Below are 21,776 nucleotides of genomic sequence, written 5' to 3' on the forward strand. Positions count from 1 at the left end.
TTGTGCACGGAGTGAAATCATGTGGGGGTGGGAAAATGATTTTCCTTGATGAGAAAAAGAAGTGCATTTGCACACGTGTGACCTTTTCACGTACATAATATTACACTAGGTACATTACACATGCTCAGATGCATTTGCACTGGAGTACATGGAAAGTTACAAAGATTTTTGAGGAATACTTCTGGGAACCGCTTAGAAGTCAATAAATTAAGGAATAAACCAACAATCGTACAGTTTGCAATATATTAGTCAATCAGGCCTAGTGTCTGATAGTTGCTTGAAACCCACCCAGTGAAACTGTGTTCCCTATCCTTAGTAGACTGTGTGTCCCTTTCTTTGGCAATAGAGTGTTTGAACTCACTGGTTGGGGAAGCCAGCCATAATTACTTTAGCTGGGATCTCGCTTTTTATCTCTAAAGTGTTTAATTTCACAGTTTCTTGCTCTGTCTTCATCTTTTGGACTTACTTAGATGCATGACAACTTAGAAGTATGTTCTCAGGTAAAGAGATACATTTTCCTACTGCATGTTTGCGTGTAAGGCGAGTTATGGTGCATCCATGACAAGCATCACAGGAACGACCATGGCAGGAACCATACACTGAAAGCTCTAATTATTGCTAGTAAGACCTTCATATTCCCTCAAAAATCTCCTTATGATTTACAGGAAAATGGTTAGAGAGTGCAAGCAAGGTAGCACCAAAAGTCTAGGACACTTGCTGCAGGAAGAGTTATAACAACTATTTCACCTACATCCTTGTCTGAAGAGTCCATCTGTCTGGTTGGTCATGAAAATGACAGAAGTTTGAATTTTTGCCAACGAAAAGATGCAATTCCAGATACTCAATTATTGATTAATAACCTCAAGATGACTGCATATTCAACTGCATACAGCCTTGAAGGGATGGATTTTAGGCATTGAACTGAATACATTCCTGGGTCCAGTACTGTGTTTTTATACATACCACCTGTAGGAGGCTGGCCTGGTTTGTAGTGGTACCAAGGGGTACTTACACTCTGCACCAGGTCCAGTTATCCCTTATTAGTGTAGAAGAGGTGTCTAGCAGTTTAGGCTGATAGAAAATGGTAGCTTAGCAGAGCAGCTTAGGCTGAACTAGGAGACATGCAAAGCTCCCACTATACCACTGGTGTCATATGCACAATATCATAAGAAAACACAATACACAGATATACTAAAAATAAAGGTACTTTATTTTTATGACAATATGCCAAAGTATCTCAGTGAGTACCCTCAGTATGAGGATAGCAAATATACACAAGATATATGTACACAATACCAAAATATGCAGTAATTGCAATAGAAAACAGTGCAAACAATGTATAGTCACAATAGAATGCAATGGGAGCACATAGGGATAGGGGCAACACAAACCATATACTCTAGAAGTGGAATGCGAACCACGAATGGACCCCAAACCTATGTGAGCTCGTAGAGGGTCGCTGGGACTGTAAGAAAACAGTGAGGGTTAGAAAAATAGCCCACCCCAAGACCCTGAAAAGTGGGTGCAAAGTGCACCTAAGTTCCCCAGAGAGCACAGAAGTCGTGATAGGGGAATTCTGCAAGAAAGACCAACACCAGCAATGCAACAACAATGGATTTCCAGACGAGAGTACATGTGGAACAAGGGGACCAAGTCCAAAAGTCACGATCAAGTCAGGAGTGGGCAGATGCCCAGGAAATGCCAGCTGTGGGTGCAAAGAAGCTGCCACCGGATGGTAGAAGCTGTGGATTCTGCAAGAACGAAGAGGGCTAGAAACTTCCCCTTTGGAGGATGGATGTCGCACGTCGTGAAGAAGCTTGCAGAGGTGTTTTCATGCAGAAAGACCGCAAACAAGCCTTGCTAGCTGCAAGGGTCGCGGTTAGGGTTTTTGGATGCTGCTGTGGCCCAGGAGGGACCAGGATGTCGCCAATTGCGTGAGGAGACAGAGGGGGAGCCCAGCAAGACAAGGAGCCCACTCAGAAGCAAGCAGCACCCGCAGAAGTGCCGGAACAGGCACTACGAAGTGGAGTGAACCGGAGCTCACCCGAAGTCACAAAGGAAGGTCCCACGACGCCGGAGGACAACTCAGGAGGTCGTGCACTGCAGGTTAGAGTGCCGGGGACCCAGGCTTGGCTGTGCACAAAGGAAATCCTGGAAGAGTGCACAGGAGCCGGAGCAGCTGCAAATCACTCGATACCCAGCAATGCAGTCTAGCGTGGGGAGGCAAGGACTTACCTCCACCAAACTTGGACTGAAGAGTCACTGGACTGGGGGAGTCACTTGGACAGAGTTGCTGAGTTCAAGGAACCTCGCTCGTCGTGTTGAGAGGAGACCCAGAGGACCGGTGATGCAGTTCTTTGGTGCCTGCGGTTGCAGGGGGAAGATTCCGTCGACCCACGGGAGATTTCTTCGGAGCTTCTAGTGCAGAGAGGAGGCAGGCTACCCGCACAGCATGCACCACCAGGAAAACAGTCGAGAAGGCAGCAGGATCAGCGTTACAAGGTCGCAGTAGTCGTCTTTGCTACTTTGTTGCAGTTTTGCAGGCTTCCAGCGCGGTCAGCAGTCGATTCCTTGGCAGAAGGTGAAGAGAGAGATGCAGAGGAACTCTGATGAGCTCTTGCATTCGTTATCTAAAGAATTCCCCAAAGCAGAGACCCTAAATAGCCAGAAAAGGAGGTTTGGCTACCTAGGAGAGAGGATAAGCTAGCAACACCTGGAGGAGCCTATCAGAAGGAGTCTCTGACGTCACCTGCTGGCCCTGGCCACTCAGAGCAGTCCAGTGTGCCAGCAGCACCTCTATTTCCAAGATGGCAGAGGTCTGGAGCACACTGGAGGAGCTCTGGGCACCTCCCAGGGGAGGTGCAGGTCAGGGGAGTGGTCACTCCCCTTTCCTTTGTCCAGTTTTGCACCAGAGCAGGGCTGGGGGATCCCTGAACCGGTGTAGACTGGCTTATGCAGAAATGGGCACCATCTGTGCCCATGAAAGCATTTCCAGAGGCTGGGGGAGGCTACTCCTCCCCAGCTCTAACACCTTTTTCCAAAGGGAGAGGGTGTAACACCCTCTCTCTGAGGAAGTCCTTTGTTCTGCCTTCCTGGGCCAAGCCTGGCTGGACCCCAGGAGGGCAGAAACCTGTCTGAGGGGTTGGCAGCAGCAGCAGCTGCAGTGAAACCCCAGGAAAGGCAGTTTGGCAGTACCCGGGTCTGTGCTAGAGACCCGGGGGATCATGGGATTGTCTCCCTAATACCAGGATGGCATTGGGGGGGCAATTCCATGATCTTAGACATGTTACATGGCCATATTCGGAGTTACCATTGTGAAGCTATACATAGGTAGTGACCTATGTATAGTGCACGCGTGTAATGGTGTCCACGCACTCACAAAGTCCGGGGAATTTGCCCTGAACAATGTGGGAGCACCTTGGCTAGTGCCAGGGTTCCCACACACTAAGTAACTTAGCACCCAACCTTTACCAGGTAAAGGTTAGACATATAGGTGACTTATAAGTTACTTAAGTGCAGTGGTAAATGGCTGTGACATAACGTGGACGTTATTTCACTCAGGCTGCAGTGACAGGCCTGTGTAAGAATTGTCAGAGCTCCCTATGGGTGGCAAAAGAAATGCTGCAGCCCATAGGGATCTCCTGGAACCCCAATACCCTACGTACCTCAGTACCATATACTAGGGAATTATAAGGGTGTTCCAGTATGCCAATGTAAATTGGTAAAATTGGTCACTAGCCTGTTAGTGACAATTTGGAAAGAAATGGGAGAGCATAACCACTGAGGTTCTGATTAGCAGAGCCTCAGTGAGACAGTTAGTCATAACACAGGTAACACATACAGGGTACACTTATGAGCACTGGGGCCCTGGCTGGCAGGGTCCCAGTGACACATACAACTAAAACAACATATATACAGTGAAATATGGGGGTAACATGCCAGGCAAGATGGTACTTTCCTACACCACCATGTCTGTGATCTCTGCTCAGCTTGGACCAAGTGAAATGTATTTGCTGAAGAGGTAAACATTCTCTGGGTGAGACATACCCCAACTGTTTCATGGGAATGAGGGCCATCACTGTGATGGATGCGGTGATGGAGGTACACTGTTAGTTGTGGCTAATGAGCAGATAGGAATATGTCACCTTCAGGAGGCAGAGGTTGGCTGTCTGGCGCCTCTGTAGGTTGTTCCTCCTACTGCAGTGATGAGGAGACTGTGGGCCTCATTATGAGTTTGGCAGGCTGACCGTCCGCCCACCAGACCTGTGGGGAGGAGACCACCGAAAAGCTGGAGGTGCCCCCCAGCCCTATTACAATGTTTTCACCCAGCTGACCGGCTGAAACCTCTGTATTAGGTTTCCACCGGTCAGCCCAGTGGAGACAGTGTGGCAGCACTGGCCTTGGCTCCTTAGGAAGCTGAAGCCAAAGCTGTCACACAGAGGGTGCCCCCACACCCTAGGAATGCGCACTGTCTGCTATAGCAGACAGTACGTATTTTGAGAGTGCTGGGTAGTGGGGGGCCCCCTGCAATGCGTTTCCGCCAACCTTTTCATGGTGGACACCCCGCCATGAAAAGGCTAGCAGAAAGGGAAGTTCTGATCAGTATGGCGGTGCTGAACTTGAGCCGCTGTGGCAGACCACGGCTTCGACTGCAGCCAACCCATCGAGATCCCTGATCCTGGCGGTGGTCCCACGGCCAGGATTGTAATCTGGCAGTCTGACTGCCAGGAGTAAGCAGTGCAACTGCCACCACAAGTTTTCTGGTCGCAAGACCATCAAACTCAAAATAAGGCCCTATGAATCTCTATATCTTCTTCCTCTGTAAGCTATCTCACATGTTAGATCTAGTCATATGTGACAATAAAGGAAGCCATGACATCAAGGCTCAAAATGGCAACATCCTAGTAAAAGAAGATGCCTGTTGGGACTTCTCATCTACAAACATTGATGCAACGTTAATCAGGTTTGGTGAAGCTCTCAAAGTTCAATTCTTTGATGGCAAACTTCAAGACGTGAACAAAAGCGGGATGTCATCGACAGCTCTATTTGGGTGCTTGCAGTATTTCAAAGTGGATTCCACCATGCATAGAGGGGAGAATAATCATCTTTCCTACTCCCTTTGCTAAGTCAGATCGCACCATAGTTAGTTTCTTGGTAATCCTCTGGAAGTCCAATTTGGCCTTCAAGCCACACCCTGTATGTCTTTTCACCTTCTACACCCATCTACTGCCACAGTTTACACTCCACTACAGTGTACGAATCCAAAAGGAACACACAAACTGTGTTTGTTCTTTTAATATTTACCACAGGTGGGACATTAATTAAAGAAAGCTGGTGTTGTTGAAAAAACAGCATAAGAAAGACTCCTCTTTGCAAAAATAATAAAAAGATTTCCTACCTTAAGAGAAAAGGAAAAATGTAATAGTTGATACAAAAAATTGGTTACTTACCTGTAACTTTCATAGATTCACAGGCTTGATTTATCCCCGTTGTCGAGGTGGGAGTCCCACTGTATCTATTAATATAGCAGTAGGTGAACTACCTTAGGCCCTAACGGCAATGGACAGTCACTGTCATAGCCTATGTTCTTTTTAAAAATAGAAATAAAAAAAAGACTAACTACAATCAATCAGGCAACTGCACCCTCTAGAACACTCCTAACAGAGGCTGATTCCCTCAGATTTTCTAGTACGAGTATGAAGTAAGTATTCGTATGTTCGAGGGAAGAATCTAAGGGGAGGAGGGTGGGTCACATGTTACTCTATGAAAGATACCAGTACTGGAGAACTATAGTTAAAGGAAAGTAAGCAATTTTCTTCTCCAGTTTTGGATCTTTCATAGATTCACATGATTGAATCAGAATAGCGAGCAATAACATTAGTCATGGTACTAATAATTTCTCCAAACGTAGCAACTGCGCAGGTACCCTCGTAGACTGGGTCATCGCGGGTCCATTGTCATTGGTGTTCTTCTGTATATTTTAGCAGAGATGATCATCATCGATGACAGTGGCAACAAAGTAATAATCATTGGAGACCACCGCTGTGGTGAAGGTCGATGTGGTTGTAGTCATCATTATTGTAGATGCGGTTGTCGACAAGTGTGTCATCGACGGTGCTCTTGTCGACAAGGTTATTTTAGCAGATTCCAATGGTAATTTCTTTATCTTATTCGTTGACAGTAAGGATTGTGAAGCATTTTTTGGAGGTGCTTTCTTCATAGACGGAGTAGTAGGCTCAGAGTGAACCTTTTCTGAGGCCTTTAGCTGCTTTTTTGAAAATGATGGTAGATCTTCATGGCTCTTTTTGTGTCCAGTTAATGTATGTTTAGATTTTTGATGAACCTTTTCAGGTGGTTCATAGGTGAGTTTCTCCTTGGATTTAGGCCTTTTAAGAAAGTGAGAGGCCTGTGAAGAGGAACCACCCTCATCAGAAGAGGGGCAGTCTTTTTCATTTTGTTTTTGGAGCCATAGTAAGAGTCTGCCTTCTCTATACTTAAGAGTTTTGTGCGTAAAGGTGCGGCCGATTTTACAATCTCTCACCTTGTGTTCTGGATGGAGGCAGTACATACACTTCTTGTGTGGGTCATCAATATCAAGTCTTTTCTTCCTACAGGTGTCATGGGTTCTGAAAAGTTCTTTCTTGGTTAGTTTTGATATAATGTCCACTCTAAATCTGTAGATTCTGAAAAGTAATCTGATCGGTTCACTGAGAAAGAGAAGAGTTTGAGCAGAGCTCAGAGAGACTCCGTGCCCACGACGTGCAGTAGAAAATGTGAGGGAATCAGCCTCTGTTAAGAGTGTGCTAGAGGGTGCTGTTGCCTAATTGGTTGTAGTTGAAGTTTGGTCCTTTAAAAAAAATAACATAGATAGGCTATGACAGTAACTGTCCATTGCCATTAGGGCCTAAGGTAGTTCACCTACTGCTATATTAAAAGCTACAGTGGGACTCCCGCCTCGATGAATGATTCAAGTATGTGAATCTATGAAAGATCCAATACTGGAGAACCTAAGTTATTGAGCTAAGCTCTAGAATGCACTTCTAAGAACGTCTTTGTAATCAAATTTTTGCCTTACAAAACTGAAAACAAGAACTGCCTAGCTGGCATTATTTTGTATTCTGAAGCACCTGGATTCCTATAAAGCACAGTGTCAAAACTCTAGGACTGATTTATTGCTTTCCCAGGCGGCATGCCATCTGTTAAGATGGGGTAGAGAATTATGTTCATCACCCTGTCTTCAGAAGAGCTTCTATGATTGAGGTTTCTACGAAGGCACTTCAAGTTGTGTGGCTGCAGTCTATTGGGTGGCCATTCACCAAACATTTTTGTTTTTTTAGACAAACTCCAAAAAGAGAGTTTCTTTCTGAAAAACAAAAAGTAGAATGCCCACCACAACCCAGGAGCTTTCTCCCAGGATGTGGTGGGGGTCATTATTTTTTCTGTCCGTACAGAAATGTATCAGACCATTCGCCATAAACAGGCTGGGCAGTTTGATGTCTTTATTCTGACAGCCCCTTCTACGTGTGGCAGTCACAGCAAGTTTTCTGATGCTAAAGTCAGAACACCACCGTCAGTAAACTAAGGGTATGCCCGACGCAAAACTGGGCAGGTGAACAGGGTACTCTTTGACAGAGTGCTTAGTCTGCCAAACTATAAATCAAGCCCTTTGTTACTTAAAAGGGGTGCTTAAGTCTATTTTTGGCAATTTGTAGTATGCTTTTCAGCAAAATGAGTTTCAATGTCAAAAGGCAACTCTATGGTATTTTTGCATACTTATTTGTAAACTTTGTCTCATGCGCAGATCTGCTATTGGCCTCAAAATGCAACATACACTAATTGATCTTCTGTAGAAACAGGATATTCATGTCATGCTTTGAAATTGCTCAAGATGATTCTTTCCAGGACTTTATAAGATGTTACAGTCAGCGCTCTATCAATCTGTTCAAAGATTTCTTTAGAAAAATGTGCAGTGTATTTTTTCAACATGCACAAAACATTTTGAAAAACAGGCACAAAAAAACTTTTGAAATGTATTTAGCGTTGTAGCCTACAGCAGAGAAAGACCAAAAGCAGCATTTTCAACTGCAGCATGACGGTGCTTGTTGACTTGTCACAGCTGGTCCTGAAATCTCGATGACTTAACTGAACCATGTGAAATGTTTATCTAATAGAGCCTACAAGAAAAGGAATTCCCCAGAGCAGAGGAGTTCGAAGAGACCCACCATCCAGATCCGCCCCACCACCTCCAGGAGGTAAGGAAATTAGAACCAGGTATTTCCATCGTCAGAGATCCTTCTTGTGCATGTATGTAGGGAAGGTGAACAATAAACCTATGCTCTTTCTGCGAGCTTTATTCAGCCAAGTATTTCCATTTAAAACATATATATTTATAAAGGCATAAGGACCCAGTTCCGAAACAACACTCCCTTTGTTTAGCTAAACAAATAATCAATTGAAAAAAAAAATATCTATTCAATCCTAAACAAAAACGATTAATGCTCAAAACTACTTGTCTCAGTCAAGCCGCATGAAGCACTCTAGCTACAACTGTACCCCCAATGTAAAGGCACCGCTTGACCATTTTATTTTCATTGTATTTAACACATTTTTGAATCCATGCCACAATTTCCATACTAAACACAATTTCATGGTTTACCTATTCGTTTTCCTTTTACCCCAGCATATAACTCATGTTATCAAAAAAGGAGCTCTGATCAAATTAATTGAATCCTGATTAATTGATCTTCGTTTTGGTAATTTATCTTCTCCAATGTGCTCATTTATATTTTACTTATTATCTGTTGAACAAATGTGTCTGGCATCAAAGACCAGCTGACCTTCTTTCGGAACAAAAGTATAAAATTGTTCCAGCCATCATTAATTTGGAAGAAATATCTCCTTTTGGCTTTACACTGAAAATGCATTTGTAATTTTTTCCATTTATCAACAAGGAGTAATTTTTACAACTTTTCTTCAGTATTCAGATTTTGTTGCAGTAACTACATTTTAGCCTTCCATACTTATCAAGTGCAACTGTAGCCTGTGTGATGTTATGAAAGGACATCGTACTTCCTAACAGTAAGCCCTGCGTTAATAAAGATGGTGATAAAGAGGACCATGTTTATAAGTTGTTGTTTTTTTTCCAAAGGAGTACCTATCTGCTACGACTTTCCAAAACTGAGATTTCCCTAAGCAGAATAGGCATCTCATCAGTTAAAAATCTGTTGAGTTCCACTCTAAAATTCGCTGGCCACACCCGCTATAGTTGAAGATTGAACTCTGAAAACCCCAATTAGGTTTCCCTATAAAATTCCCAGAAACAAAAAAATAATAAATGCTTTCTCTAGTGGGCTCTATAAGTAGAAATGGGGACTAATTCTTGTGAGCCACGTTTTCCTTTCAGTAATGCATTTGTAGGAGTCATACAACAAATCTGCTTCTAAAAAACTTTAGAAATAAACATGTTTGAAACAGAACCATAAAGTAAGGGGGTATACAGAAACCAGAAGGGGATCAGGCTGCTGAGGGCAACTTCTGAGCATGATGTAGAAGTGGATGTCAATTTAAACTCCTCAGTTTGGATTGGAATACTGCGTGCATAGTACAAAGGCATGTATCGCTGCTGTGAGCGCTCCATTGTGTGTGAAAAGGGTATCCAGACTTTTTTGGGCCACGGTGTCGCACTAATCTTGCGTTTTCTGCAAAGGCATGGCCAGTCCTTGATAATACGTGGTCCAGAACCGTATCTTCGACCTGCAGGAGTGTAAAAAGCATGCCTTCATAGTGGGCATTGGACTACGGTCTCAGCACTGGTGGCAGTGTACCCTGTTTTGTGACCCTGACTCTTTTCTGGGTGTCAGAGAGTGCGCGGTTTCCTGACCCCTCTCGTGTAAAGTTCTGTAATGTGAATGCCCAGACCCTTTCACTGATATCGAGTATGCATGCTGAGTGTGTGTCTGTGCAGAAAATGTGCAGGACATAAATGGTATAAGAGTCTGTGTGTGGTATGAATCTGGGTTTTGGAACCAAACAGATCCATTTGGAAGACCCTGGTTTAGCATGGCACAAGATGGAGGGTGAGGACAGATTCCACAAACAGTGGAAGTGAACTGCCTGCATTTCTGTGGTGAGGGGTAGAGACCCACATACTTAAGTGAGGAATTAAAGAGACAAGGCTTCCACCATCAAAACCATTCAGCAGGTAAAAGCGGGACTTAGCATGCAACCAGAATAAGAGTCTTGAAAGTGCAGAAGAATCTGCCACACAGATTTAAGTTTTGTTTTTGCCCATTATGGATTATTTCATTTTTTGAGAGTTTATAGTTCTTTTGACGAAAAGACAAGCACCGGGCTGGACAATACATTATTGTACCTACTGGCTGACTAATCAATTCTAAGCTATTTTCCCACGCTCCACCATCACCTCCCTGAGAAACTGTTGACTACGTCCCCTCACTACCCTGTGGCAATTGTGGAGGTATGTAGTTGGCCCAGTTTGCAGAGCCGCAGTAGGATGGGTCCCAAGACGCCAGTTGCAAATGGCCATAGTTGGGGCGAGGTATACCCTATCTGCACAATGGCTTTGACATTCCTGACAGATTTATGCATGAAGACACATATATGTGTTTAAATAGTTGGGAAGGTGGATGAACCTGTTACTTTTAATCCCCCCACTGTAAGAAGGCAATGTATGAACAAAGGGTATAACCTTTGGCACCAGTCATTTAAACACCTTGCTCACATCTCATATTTTGAGTAAACATCTTAAGTGAGAATAGAAACACATTGTTATTTACAACAGTGACATTTTTACTTTATTCTCATGTAGGTGCTCACAGAAATGGAACCCCCCATATTCCCAGTAACACCAACAAACAACGAGTGCCAACATATTCTACAACCCAGAAGATGAACCGTATGCCACCTTCGGCTACTGCTCTGCCCAAGCAAGGGCCTGCACGGAGAAGCAGGGCACTACTGCCCTCTGAAAATAATATGGAATTTCTAAATGTCCCCGACCAGGGTGTTGCTGGGTAAGCATGACCATGGGTTTGAATGTGAGTGGTGCTATGTTAGACTGCAAGAACATGTGCTTCCAAATACTGCAGCACAGGGCTTCTCTAAAACCTGTACGGTTACATATCTTTAGTTTCCTCCAACAGACACACCTATCACGAAGGACAATATCCCTAGTACATCTGGCTTTTGAAGATACGTAGCATATTTACTGATCTTCCAAGATGCATGAGGTAAGGTGAAGAAGCAGAAATACACAGGTATTGCCATCAGTACATGCTAGAATCTTCAGATGTCAGTCAAGACACCACATGGAATTCCTAGGCTCTCCTTTAACTATCTAATATAGAGAATTGTGGTCTTCACTCAGTCAATCATTTTAGCCAAAGCACCAGTTTGTAAAAGCAGAGCCCAGGGTTTTAAGATTGCGTTCCTAGATGACAAGGACCAAAACAAGAATTTCAGGAACACTCATATTTATATACTGCAGCAGAAACCAGACCACTAACTCCATTCTTCAGGGCTTATTGTTACAAGGACTAAAACAATATAAAGTCACAGAAGATATTATAATCATAGATATCTGCACTTCGTCCATGTAAACAAAGTACAAATTCCTTATTAAAGGCATCTCCTTCAGGAAACAACACTGCTGATCGTTTAATTTTACTTTTTATTATGGTTTGTGGACTACAATCTTCTGTTAGGATTATACTTTCTTTTTATCTGTGCAAACACTATTTGCCTACACGATTATTAATTTATACATTTAAACACGCATGATTTCTCCAACACCTAATTCCACAAGCTGCTGTATTCCAATAGTCTTTCCTCAATGTTTAATGTGCAGAAGGTGCACTCGTGTGTGTGAAGCAGGTGAAAGCATGTTACAATGAACTAATATCAAATTGCTAGAATTGTGCACGTCTTTTTGTCAAGCCTGTTATGTGAGTTGTCTACGTCAATAGTGCATACACTCTCTCAACACTTTTTCAACCCCTGAAAGAAGTCGGTTAGCATCAGTTCGTATAAACAAGACAAACATTACCAAACTGAGGGCTTCTCTGCTAGGTCCTTAGTGCCATCCCAGTTAAGTCCAAGTCACTCCTCTCACCTAGTGTTGATATTGGGGAGTACTCTTTACTCATAAAGGCTGAGTTAAAGAGGATTATGGATGGAATCCTGAGTGACTCAACTATCACGACTTCATCTGGGGACTTTTGACCCTAGTTTTCGACTAACCTCCTAAAGGCTGAGTTAAAGACGATTACAGGTGGATTCGATAGCTTCCTCTTGAGAAATGAAATATTAACATGAGGAAGTGGTAAATTGTGGTCCATTTGATGGTAATTCTTCTCTTACCCCTCGCAATTTCATTGGGAGATTTTGACTCCTTTAAGTAGTTGGAGTCCCAGCGTGAAAGATACTGTGTCAGCAAATTTAATGCAGACACTGTATATCTCAACGGGACCTATATCTCTAACATCTGAAACCTTAAAATATTAAAGCAACAATTAAGGTGTTCATGTATCCTTCTACAACAAGTGCAAGTTTTTGCAGATAGAACCGCTCCGCTTCTGCTTGTGGCCTTCTTGCCTTGGGAGTAGGTTATTTAATACGAAACAGAGCAACTCACTTTAATGTTTAAGGTGAGTCCAGAGTGGTTTCTTATTGTGCACATACAGCACTGGAAATGAACCTCACTCATGAGAAGTTAGCTTAATGTACTGCTATTCTTCCAAATCATTCTTACATTGCCATTGTGATATACAAAGCTCCTTTGTGTCATTACATTTTCATTAACATCATCCCTAGGTGACCTTTAAGGTTTTTGTTATTTGAGCCATAAGTGATTTTAAAGTCCAGCCATTTTCCTTTCAAATAAACACAGACTGAACCCGCACAACTTCACCTGGGAACTTTGGCCCTCATTTTGAAGGCACTTTGAAAACAAACTCCTCTGGCCTATTCTCCATCATACCTCATATGCTTCTGTTGCCACTGGACCCACAACAGTGCAAGATGTCATGTCACGTCAGCCAGAGCACCCAAACCCAAGCACTTTCATATTGCTCCTCAAATCTAACATAGCCAAAAAACATTAAAGAACCTTGGGGAGGTCTCAGAAGAAGTGACATTCATTACTTGGATGGGATCAATCAACCAATCTGTTTTTGTAAAGCAAATTACTCACCGTGAGTGTCTCAATGTGCTGGTGGTGGGTCTGGGCCTCATTCGAAGAGCCATGTTTTGAGGTTCTTCCTGAAGATGGTGAGAGATGGGCTTTATCTGAGGTGCGTGGGCAGGTTGTTCCAGCTCTTAGCTGCAAGGTATGAGAACGATCTTCCTCTGGCGGTGGTTTTCCAGGTGCGTGGGACAGTAGCTAGCGCCGGCTGAGTGAAGCAGAGGGGTCTAGCGGGGTTATGGAAGGAGATGCAATGGTTGAGGTAGGATGGTTCGATGTTGTGCAGGGCCTTGTAGCTGTGGTTGATTAGTTTGAAGTTTGAAGCTTCTCTACTGGGAGCCAAGGGAGGGTCCTCAGGATTTGGGAGATGAGTTCTTGGCGGGGGAGGTTCAGGATGAGTCTTGCTGTGGTGTTTTGGATGCGTTGTAGTTTCCTGATGTTTCCTTGTTGTGGTGCTGACGTAGTCGAGCTTGCTAGTGACTAGGGCGTGGGTGAATAATTTGCGGCAGTTGACCAGGATCCATTTGAAGATTTTGTGGAATTGGCAGAGGGTGTTCCAGCAGGAAGAGGTGACTGCGTATACCTGTCGGGTCATTGATAGGGAGGAGTCGAGGATGATTCCTAGGTTGCGGGTGTGGTCAGTCGGAATAGGTGGTGTGTTGAGCAATGTGGGCCACCAGGAGTCGTCCCAGGCTGAGGTGGAGTTTCCAAACATGATGAGCTCGGTCTTGTTCGAGTTGAGCTTGAGGCAGCTCTCCCTCATCCAGGTGGCGACAGCTTTCATTCCGGTGTGAAAGTTCCTCTTAGCTTTGTCCAGGTCTTCAATGAGGGATATGATGAGTTGTGTGTCATCGGCGTATGACACAATGTTAATTTTGTGGTCTCTGACGATGGCTGCAAGCAGGGCCATGTATATGTTGAAGAGCGTTGGGCTCAGGGAGGATCCCTGAGGGGCTCCGCAGCTGACTTCTGTTGGTTTGGATATGAAGGGTGGGAGCCTGATTCTCCGAGTTCTTCCAGTGAGGAAGGCGTGGATCCATGTCAAGGCTTTTTCATGGACTCTGGAGCATAAGGTGCTGTGGGAGACCGTGTCGAAGGCTGCTGAGAAGTCGAGGAGTATTAGTGCTGCGGTGTGTCCGCGGTCGAGGAGTGTGCGGATGTCATCAGTGGCTGCAAAAAGAGCTGTCTTCGTGCTGTGGTTGCAGCCGAATCCAGACTGAGAGATATCCAGAAAGTTATTGTCCTCTACGAATTGTGGCAGCTGTGAGTTGATGGCTTTTTCCAGGACTTTGGCTGGGTAGAGTAGCAGCGAGATGGGTCGGCTGCAGGTTTCTTCAGGAGGGGGCAGACTTCGGCGTGTTTCCAATCTTCGGGAAAGGTGGCTGTTGTGATGGAGCAGTTCAGTGTCTTGTGGAGTTTGTGGGCGATGGATGCACTGGCCCTATTGTAGACGTGGTAAGGACAGGAGTCTGTTGAAGCTCCGGAGTGAATGCTGTTCATGCTGATTTCTGTCTCTTCTGTGGTGAGCGTGGACCAGCTGTGGATGGTTTGGGTGGGTTCTGGGGGGCTGGGTTGGTCGTAGGTTCTGACACTGGGTGGGTTCTGTGGGAGGAAGCTGTCATAGCTGTCTTTAATCTTGTGGTGGAAGAAAGTGGCCAGTTTGTTGCAGAGGTCTTGCGATGGGGGGGGGGGGATATTGGTGGCTTTGCAGGGAGGATTGGTGAATTTGTTGATTACCGTGAAGAGTTCTCTCATTTTGTGCAGGGAGGTGTTGATGCATTCAAGGAGTGCATTCTTGATGCGTTGGTGATGGGTGGCATTGGCGGCTCTAAAAGAGGCGAGGTCTTCGCTGGTTTTGCTGTTTCTCCATTTCTTGTCTAGGTGCCTGCAGATGCATTTGGATTCTTGGAGTTCGGCAGTAAACCAGCTGGCTTTTTTGGGGATGCGCTTGACTGAAGTTGATCGGAGGGGGGCTAAGGAGTTGGTGCATTCGATGATCCAGGAGTTGAGGTTGCGTGCTGCAGCGTTGGCATCCTTGGTAGGGGTGATTTGGTGAGGGTTGTGGTGAGTTGCTCGTCAGTGATTCCGTTCCATTTCCTGTGGGGGACCCTGAGGCGGCTGTTGGGTGCTGTGATGACAAAGTGTATGCAGGGATGGTTGGTCCAGTCCAGAGTGGAGGTATTTTTAAAGGTGATCCAGTTGCTTGAGGTAAAAATGGGGTCTAGTGTGTGTGTCCTGCAGCATGAGTGGGCGCGATGATCAGTTGCTTGAGGCCGAGGGTGGTCAGATTGTAAAGTATGGAAGTGGTGTTTCGGTTGTTGCGGTCCTCGAGGTGGAAATTCAAATCACCCAGGAGGAGGTATTCGGTGGACGCCAGGGCGTGGGGGCTGGCAATGTCCATCAAGCCAATGGCATTTTGTGGGTGGTTACATTACCTCATGTGTGTTCCCATTAGGTTGGATGATAAGCCTTAAGCAGTCCTCTGATTGGACTGCTTATGCAATATGACACACAGCTTGAGGAGTAACTTGTACTGAAATACAGTATGTTTGTTGATGTACTTAATTTGCTGACAATATTTTTATTGTCTGATTATAGTGGTTTTGTTTAGGAATTGAATGCTGTATTGATGTCTTAACCTGTCTTCAAGACGCAGTATTATTCGTTAATCTTTGGTTAATTAGCTTTACATTAGTATCATAATAAAATCTGTATTGGAAGGATCGTTTGTCACAAAATAAAGATGTCGCAGCACAAAGGCTTCCTTAAAGATGCAACAAAAATTGATTATTTTTTAATATTACACCTTTTCACACAGTAAAAATTGCTGTGTGTATATGCTTTCTTAAAAATGCAACACAGCCTTTTGTAGCAGTAGTTCTGGTTTGCATTTCAGTTGTAACACATATCTCCTGGCTTCTCCAGAGTTGTTTTAAAAACTTTGTTGACTTGTTTTTAATTTCTGCAGAAGGCAGAGGAAGATAAGCCTAAGTCAGCGTCCTCTGCCACCCGTAGGACGTCCCAAGCCAGTTCCCAAGCCATCGGGTCCAAAGTGTAAAGCCCTGTACCAATATGTTGGACAAGATGTGGATGAACTCAGCTTCAATGTCAATGACATTATTGACATCTTAATGGAAGGTATAATATTTTCCCATATGCTGATACCTAAGCATTTGTTTATTTGTGACAGGATTATTTGCTGCATTCGATTTTGTCCTAAGCAAATACTGTTTTTTTGCTTGTCATGAGGGTGAAAGTGTGGGCAGGAGGAGGCAAGTTGGATAAATGCAATACGTGCAATATTATGCAGGTTTTGACATAGCAAATAAGTGTGGCATTAGATGCTGCCTTTTGGCTCGTCAATGCTTAACAGCTGAGTCTATGCTTGTTTTATAATGGTTTTTACATAACTCAAAATCTGCTGGACCTCTGTCAATCTACGCAAAGGCTGTAATTAAATATATTCTTGGTCTCTAAAAGCACACATTGTTATTGTAGTCCATAGCACTTAGGAGAACCACGTTGTGTGTGGATGCGCTCCCTGTAAAGGGAGAAAGGCTGTTACTCACAGAGAAGTCAACCAAAGGTCGAAGTCGGTTGACCCATTGTTCCTTAATACCGTAGAGAAAAGAAGAAAATATGAAAGACACAATAACAGATAAATCAATGAAGAACATTCGCTGAAAACCTCTCTAAGAAGGCATATTGCACAAATAATCAGGGATGTGAAATTCCTATAGCCCAACAAGGGCAACAAGTTTTTATGTTTATTTTGTCCTTGGGACAAGGAGGCCCAAACTCCTGCAGCACAAACCCTTTGGATGCCAGTTTACAGAAAAGCGAACTGTCTGCGTTTGAGGTAATATGCATGTCCATATGTTAATGCTGCTCCAACTTGCATTTATGGTTCATTAATGAAAAGCCTTAATCATTAGGGTGAGCGCTGCAAATAAATGTTTTAAGGCCCACTCCACTAACAGTGGTTCCAGTAAAAAAGAAAATAAATAAATAAATAAATGTGTACACACATTTGAAAAGCTTAACAATATGAGGCTAAGTATAATGCTCCCATGAAGCTCTCTGATTAGAAGTAAATGTTTGCAGAAGCTTATAAGCAAGATGGGTGATTCTTCGTTTTCAAAATAAAATGTTCAGAAATTTTAGATGCTATTTCTTTGAATCGTCATTTAGTAAAATGTGTTGATGCATGCAAGTATTTCCAAAAATATTCCCAATGGAAAATCATTGTAACCATTTTCAACAAGATTATGGGAAGCATGAAAATAAACAAGCACTGGCAAAACCAACTGATCCGGCATTTGTTGTAAGTCTTTTGGTTTCGTCAATGCGTGTCTTGTTTTGACATGGCTTTTGAAACACTTTATTGTTGTGGGAGCTGCCAGGCCCTCACCATTGTAACAAACACTGGCAAAAAGCATAAAAAGTGTTTTGGTCTCAAAAAGCACACACTACCACCAGTAGTGTAACAGAGGCCCCGTAGCCCCTGCGGTGCGGGGAGACCCCTCAAGTGGCCCCCCTCAGCACAGCACCTGCCCTGAGTCTGGAGGGGGGCCCTCTTTATGCTCTTTGCAGGGGGGGCCCTCCTGGTTCATTATGCCACTGATTGCCACAGTACTTCCTGGCACTGAACAAAACTACTTTGTGTGCCAATATGCTCCTTGTGGAAAAGCAGAATGCGATCACTCATAGTAAAGCCAGCGAATTGACCGAGGGAGATAGAAGTCTAATAAAAACAAAATGTCTTGGTTAATGCCAGACCTAATTAGGGACCCAATTCTTAAAGAAAGTCACAAAGTGCACCCATGGGATATGTCTTTGAATTAGTGGCTTTCTGGAATTTACAAGAACGTACAGAAGTAGATCCGGAAATCGTACTCCTACAAAATATTTGTCAACTGTATTTTAGCATGAGCAAATATGCATGCGTAGATTTGCTCATGCAAAAATCTATTGAGCATTTACAAGTTCATTTTCCCTCCAACCCCGTTTTCCCCAATCCTGGAAGAACTTCTACTTCTGCCATTGTCAGGAGTAAATTTCCAACCTTTCTCAGTATAGGAAAAGATTAGAGAAGAACAGGTGAGAACCCCTAAAACATGCAAGTTAGTAGGTTTGCAGGCTCTAAGACATTCCAGCACTGAAACAATTGCTTACTGCTTCCTCCAGTCCCAGTACGTAGATCTGCAGGAAGGTGGCCAAATAGGGAAATTGCTATAGTAGGGATTGAAATTGCAAGTATTCAAGCCCTACTATAGTATTAGCGCTGGCATAATCAGAGAGGCTATTATTATGTATGAGCTCTGATGAGATTGCTGCCATAATTTGTCACCACACTATGTGCACCAAAGGGGCAAGTAGATGTTTTCACAGGACAAGTAGATTTAAGATGCAACCTATCCCATGGACAACTAGATATTTAATTAAATTCCACACCCCTGATCATTTTAGTAAAATCAAAAGGTCTGGGGCAAGAACTAATAATATAAGGTGGTTCCACATTCCTTTCAGGAAAAGCAACTGTGCTTGTCATTTCATAATTTATTTGAAGGTGGTTACACATTCCTTTCAGTACAGCATTGTGCTTTTTATTTCATCATTTACTTGTGGATTAATTCCTTAAATAGATTGCAGGAAGAACTCACTATCCAAGCACTTTGTGTAACTTGCATTTTGGAAGTTATTGCCCGCAGCTATTTTTCACACCTGGGCACTATTTCACGTTGGCTGGTGATGTACGGTTAAGATTAAGTGCAGATTGGGATCCATTTAGACAGTTAAATAAGGGGAATGCACTTCACATTTAATGACAGTGCAATTAATATCTTCCTTCCTCGAAAGTACTTAATTTTCCCAATGTTTCCCAATTCTTTCCTTGTTTCTGACAAAAATGCTTCTGTGTCTTATACAGATTCAACACATTTGACTGGTGATCACAACAACAATGTTCATCTACTTCTCCCACGTTGAAAGCTGCTGTAACATTACTCTTCCTAGGGTCTCATTCAGACTCTTACAGTGTGGAGGAATATAACTCTGCTAGACTATCAGATTCCCAGTGTCCCCACACAACAGATTACAGAGTAATGAAACATCAGGCCAGATTTTACGAGGTGTGGATCTGCACCTGCTAGAACTGAAGGCAGCACGGGCAGGGTCTGAAAACAGAGGCACAATGCCCCTACAAATTAACAGGGAGCAGACAATGCTACCCTCAGCTCTGCAGGACCCTGCCCTGACTCCTTCTAATGCCTGCACCCCTGTTCCACTTTACCAGCTGCTTAGCAGATGGTAAGTGGAAGTGGAAGTGGAAAAGGGCCCATGACTGCACCCAGAATAAGTATCCACATATTGAAAATGCCCCAGTACAGTGAGTCCATGTGTTATTCGGAACTCTGTGCCCAAGTTTTGTGATGCGGAGTTTACAAATGTTACATTCATATAGATGACTAAGCCTTTTTTTTTAAACAAATCTGCCACTGAAAGGATGCCAGCTGGAAAGTGAATATCAGTGTCTAACACCATTTTGGGGAAAAATAATGATTTTACCTTTTTTATGAGAGAAACTGAGTATTCTCTTTGACATCATAAACAGCAGTGTGTGTGGGAATCAGACCCACAGCCTAAAACACACATTCTTAAATAAAAAAATAAACAAAAGATGAAAATAGCACATAGTATTTTCATTTTTTTGTTTTAAATTTAGCCAATTCAAATCAAATCCAATCAAACTAAAACACAATCCTAAAACATTTAAAAACAAAAAAAACAAAGAAGTTAGGGTCAGATGTACTATGCATTTTAACAGTAACAAACACAAAGATTCCTAACACCTCAAAGGAAGGGGTACATCTTTCCCAAAATATGGCACTTCTTCCCCTTTGTGAATATATAAAACAATATTTAAGAGAGACCCCTGCCTCCTCTTATATAAAGAAAAATAAGATTTTAATTTTGAAAGTTCAGTTTTCTTAAGGAAATATGGGCTGCACTAGAAAAACATGTTTGCTTTATTTAAAAAGTAGTCAAAGGCAGGGTGGTCTCTTCACTCCAGCCGTCTGCCATCCTTACGATGGCCGCAAATCATAGTGAGTTGTAATTTGTGACGTATCTCATTAGCAAGCATGACGTAGGTCAGATTCTGACCCACTAAGATTCAGAATTTTAAGAAATGACCTGTTAGTACCTAGGGTGGGTCTTAAAATTCATTACTGGTCTCAGAATGAATGGTCAATTGCGACCAGTAACTATCATATGACTCTAAATGTTTTCGTCGAGCTAAAACATTTAAGAGTGAAATCAACATCATAACTTTGTGAATACTTAATGTTACACTGTGCCATTACGTGTGGCAGAGTCAGACAGTTCATTTTGAAGCACGCAAAGATGGGGAACCTTACAGCAAATCTTAGTCAGACTATGCTTCTAGTTGTTGGCGAGATGGATGGGATGTTTATAAATTCACAGCAAACACCCAAATTGTAGAACTGGGGTTTCAAGTAAATATAGACTATTTACACTAACTATGAATTCTGAAATGATTGTTTATATTGTTTGTAGGACATAGATCAGTTAAACACCAGGGATGTTCCTATGTTTTGGGGCATCCCTTATTTAGGACACAGGGGCCTTCACCCAACAACCTGCAATGCTTTGTCACTGGGTTCTGCTCCTCAATCGGTGGGGGTTGCAACACCCAATGGGCATCCTTTCGGAGTTCTTTGTTGAGATCTTTTATACTATGTTTAACAAGCCATAAGGTATGTTAATATTCCCCCTACTGAGGGGATACCCATCTCAAAAGGGTATTTTTTTTTTTTATAAATTGGGCCAAAAGTGAGAGAAAAAAAGTATCATTACCTATGAGAATCCAGAATCAAATCGATTTATGAGGAAAATAAGTTACTTACCTGTAACTGCAATTCTCCAGTATTGGTATCTTTCATAGATTCACATGTTTGAATCATTCCCCGTTGTCAAAGTGGGAGTCCCACTGTAACTTAATAAAGCAGTATATATATCACTATTATAGGCTATAAAAAAAAACAGTTTTAAGCCTATCCATGTCCTTTTAAAAAAAGGACCAAACTTGAACCATAACCAATCAAGCGACAGCACCCTCTAGAACACTCCCAACAGAGGCTGAGTCCCTCAGATTTTCAAGCACAAGTGGGAATAGATAATCTCGAGCTATAACGGGTGCCTCTCTGGGGAGGAGGGTAAGTCGCATGTGAATCTATGAAAGATACCAATACTGGAGAACTGCAGTTATAGGTAAGTAACTTATTTTCTTCTCCAGTAGATTCACATGCTTGAATCAGAGTAGCAATAGTATTTGTATATCTTATAGTATTAGCGCAAATAGCGGATGGTGGTAGAAAACATATACATAACATTCATATGCAATATAATAAATTGATATATAAACACATATAAACACATCATACATTAAAATCTGCATGAATACCTAAACACATGGAACAAAAAGAGGCTCCCCTTATTGAAATAAATGGTGTAGTAAAACCTGTCCAACCGATGCATCACTGCACTGTGCTGA

The 21,776-nt window shown here is 43.0% G+C and overlaps 1 protein-coding gene across 1 annotated transcript in view; it reads left to right on the forward strand.

Moving 5' to 3' along the window:
- Positions 1-21,776, forward strand: part of MYO1F (myosin IF) — a 235,806-nt gene that overhangs the window by 206,593 nt on the left and 7,437 nt on the right. Inside the window, exons 25-27 of the mRNA XM_069217167.1 lie at positions 8,172-8,252; positions 10,829-11,033; positions 16,170-16,339. Coding sequence (XP_069073268.1) covers positions 8,172-8,252; positions 10,829-11,033; positions 16,170-16,339 — 456 coding nt within the window. The remainder of the gene's footprint in view (positions 1-8,171; positions 8,253-10,828; positions 11,034-16,169; positions 16,340-21,776) is intronic.

This window comes from Pleurodeles waltl, chromosome 12 (assembly GCF_031143425.1).
Source record: "Pleurodeles waltl isolate 20211129_DDA chromosome 12, aPleWal1.hap1.20221129, whole genome shotgun sequence".
Taxonomy (NCBI): Eukaryota; Metazoa; Chordata; class Amphibia; order Caudata; family Salamandridae; genus Pleurodeles; species Pleurodeles waltl.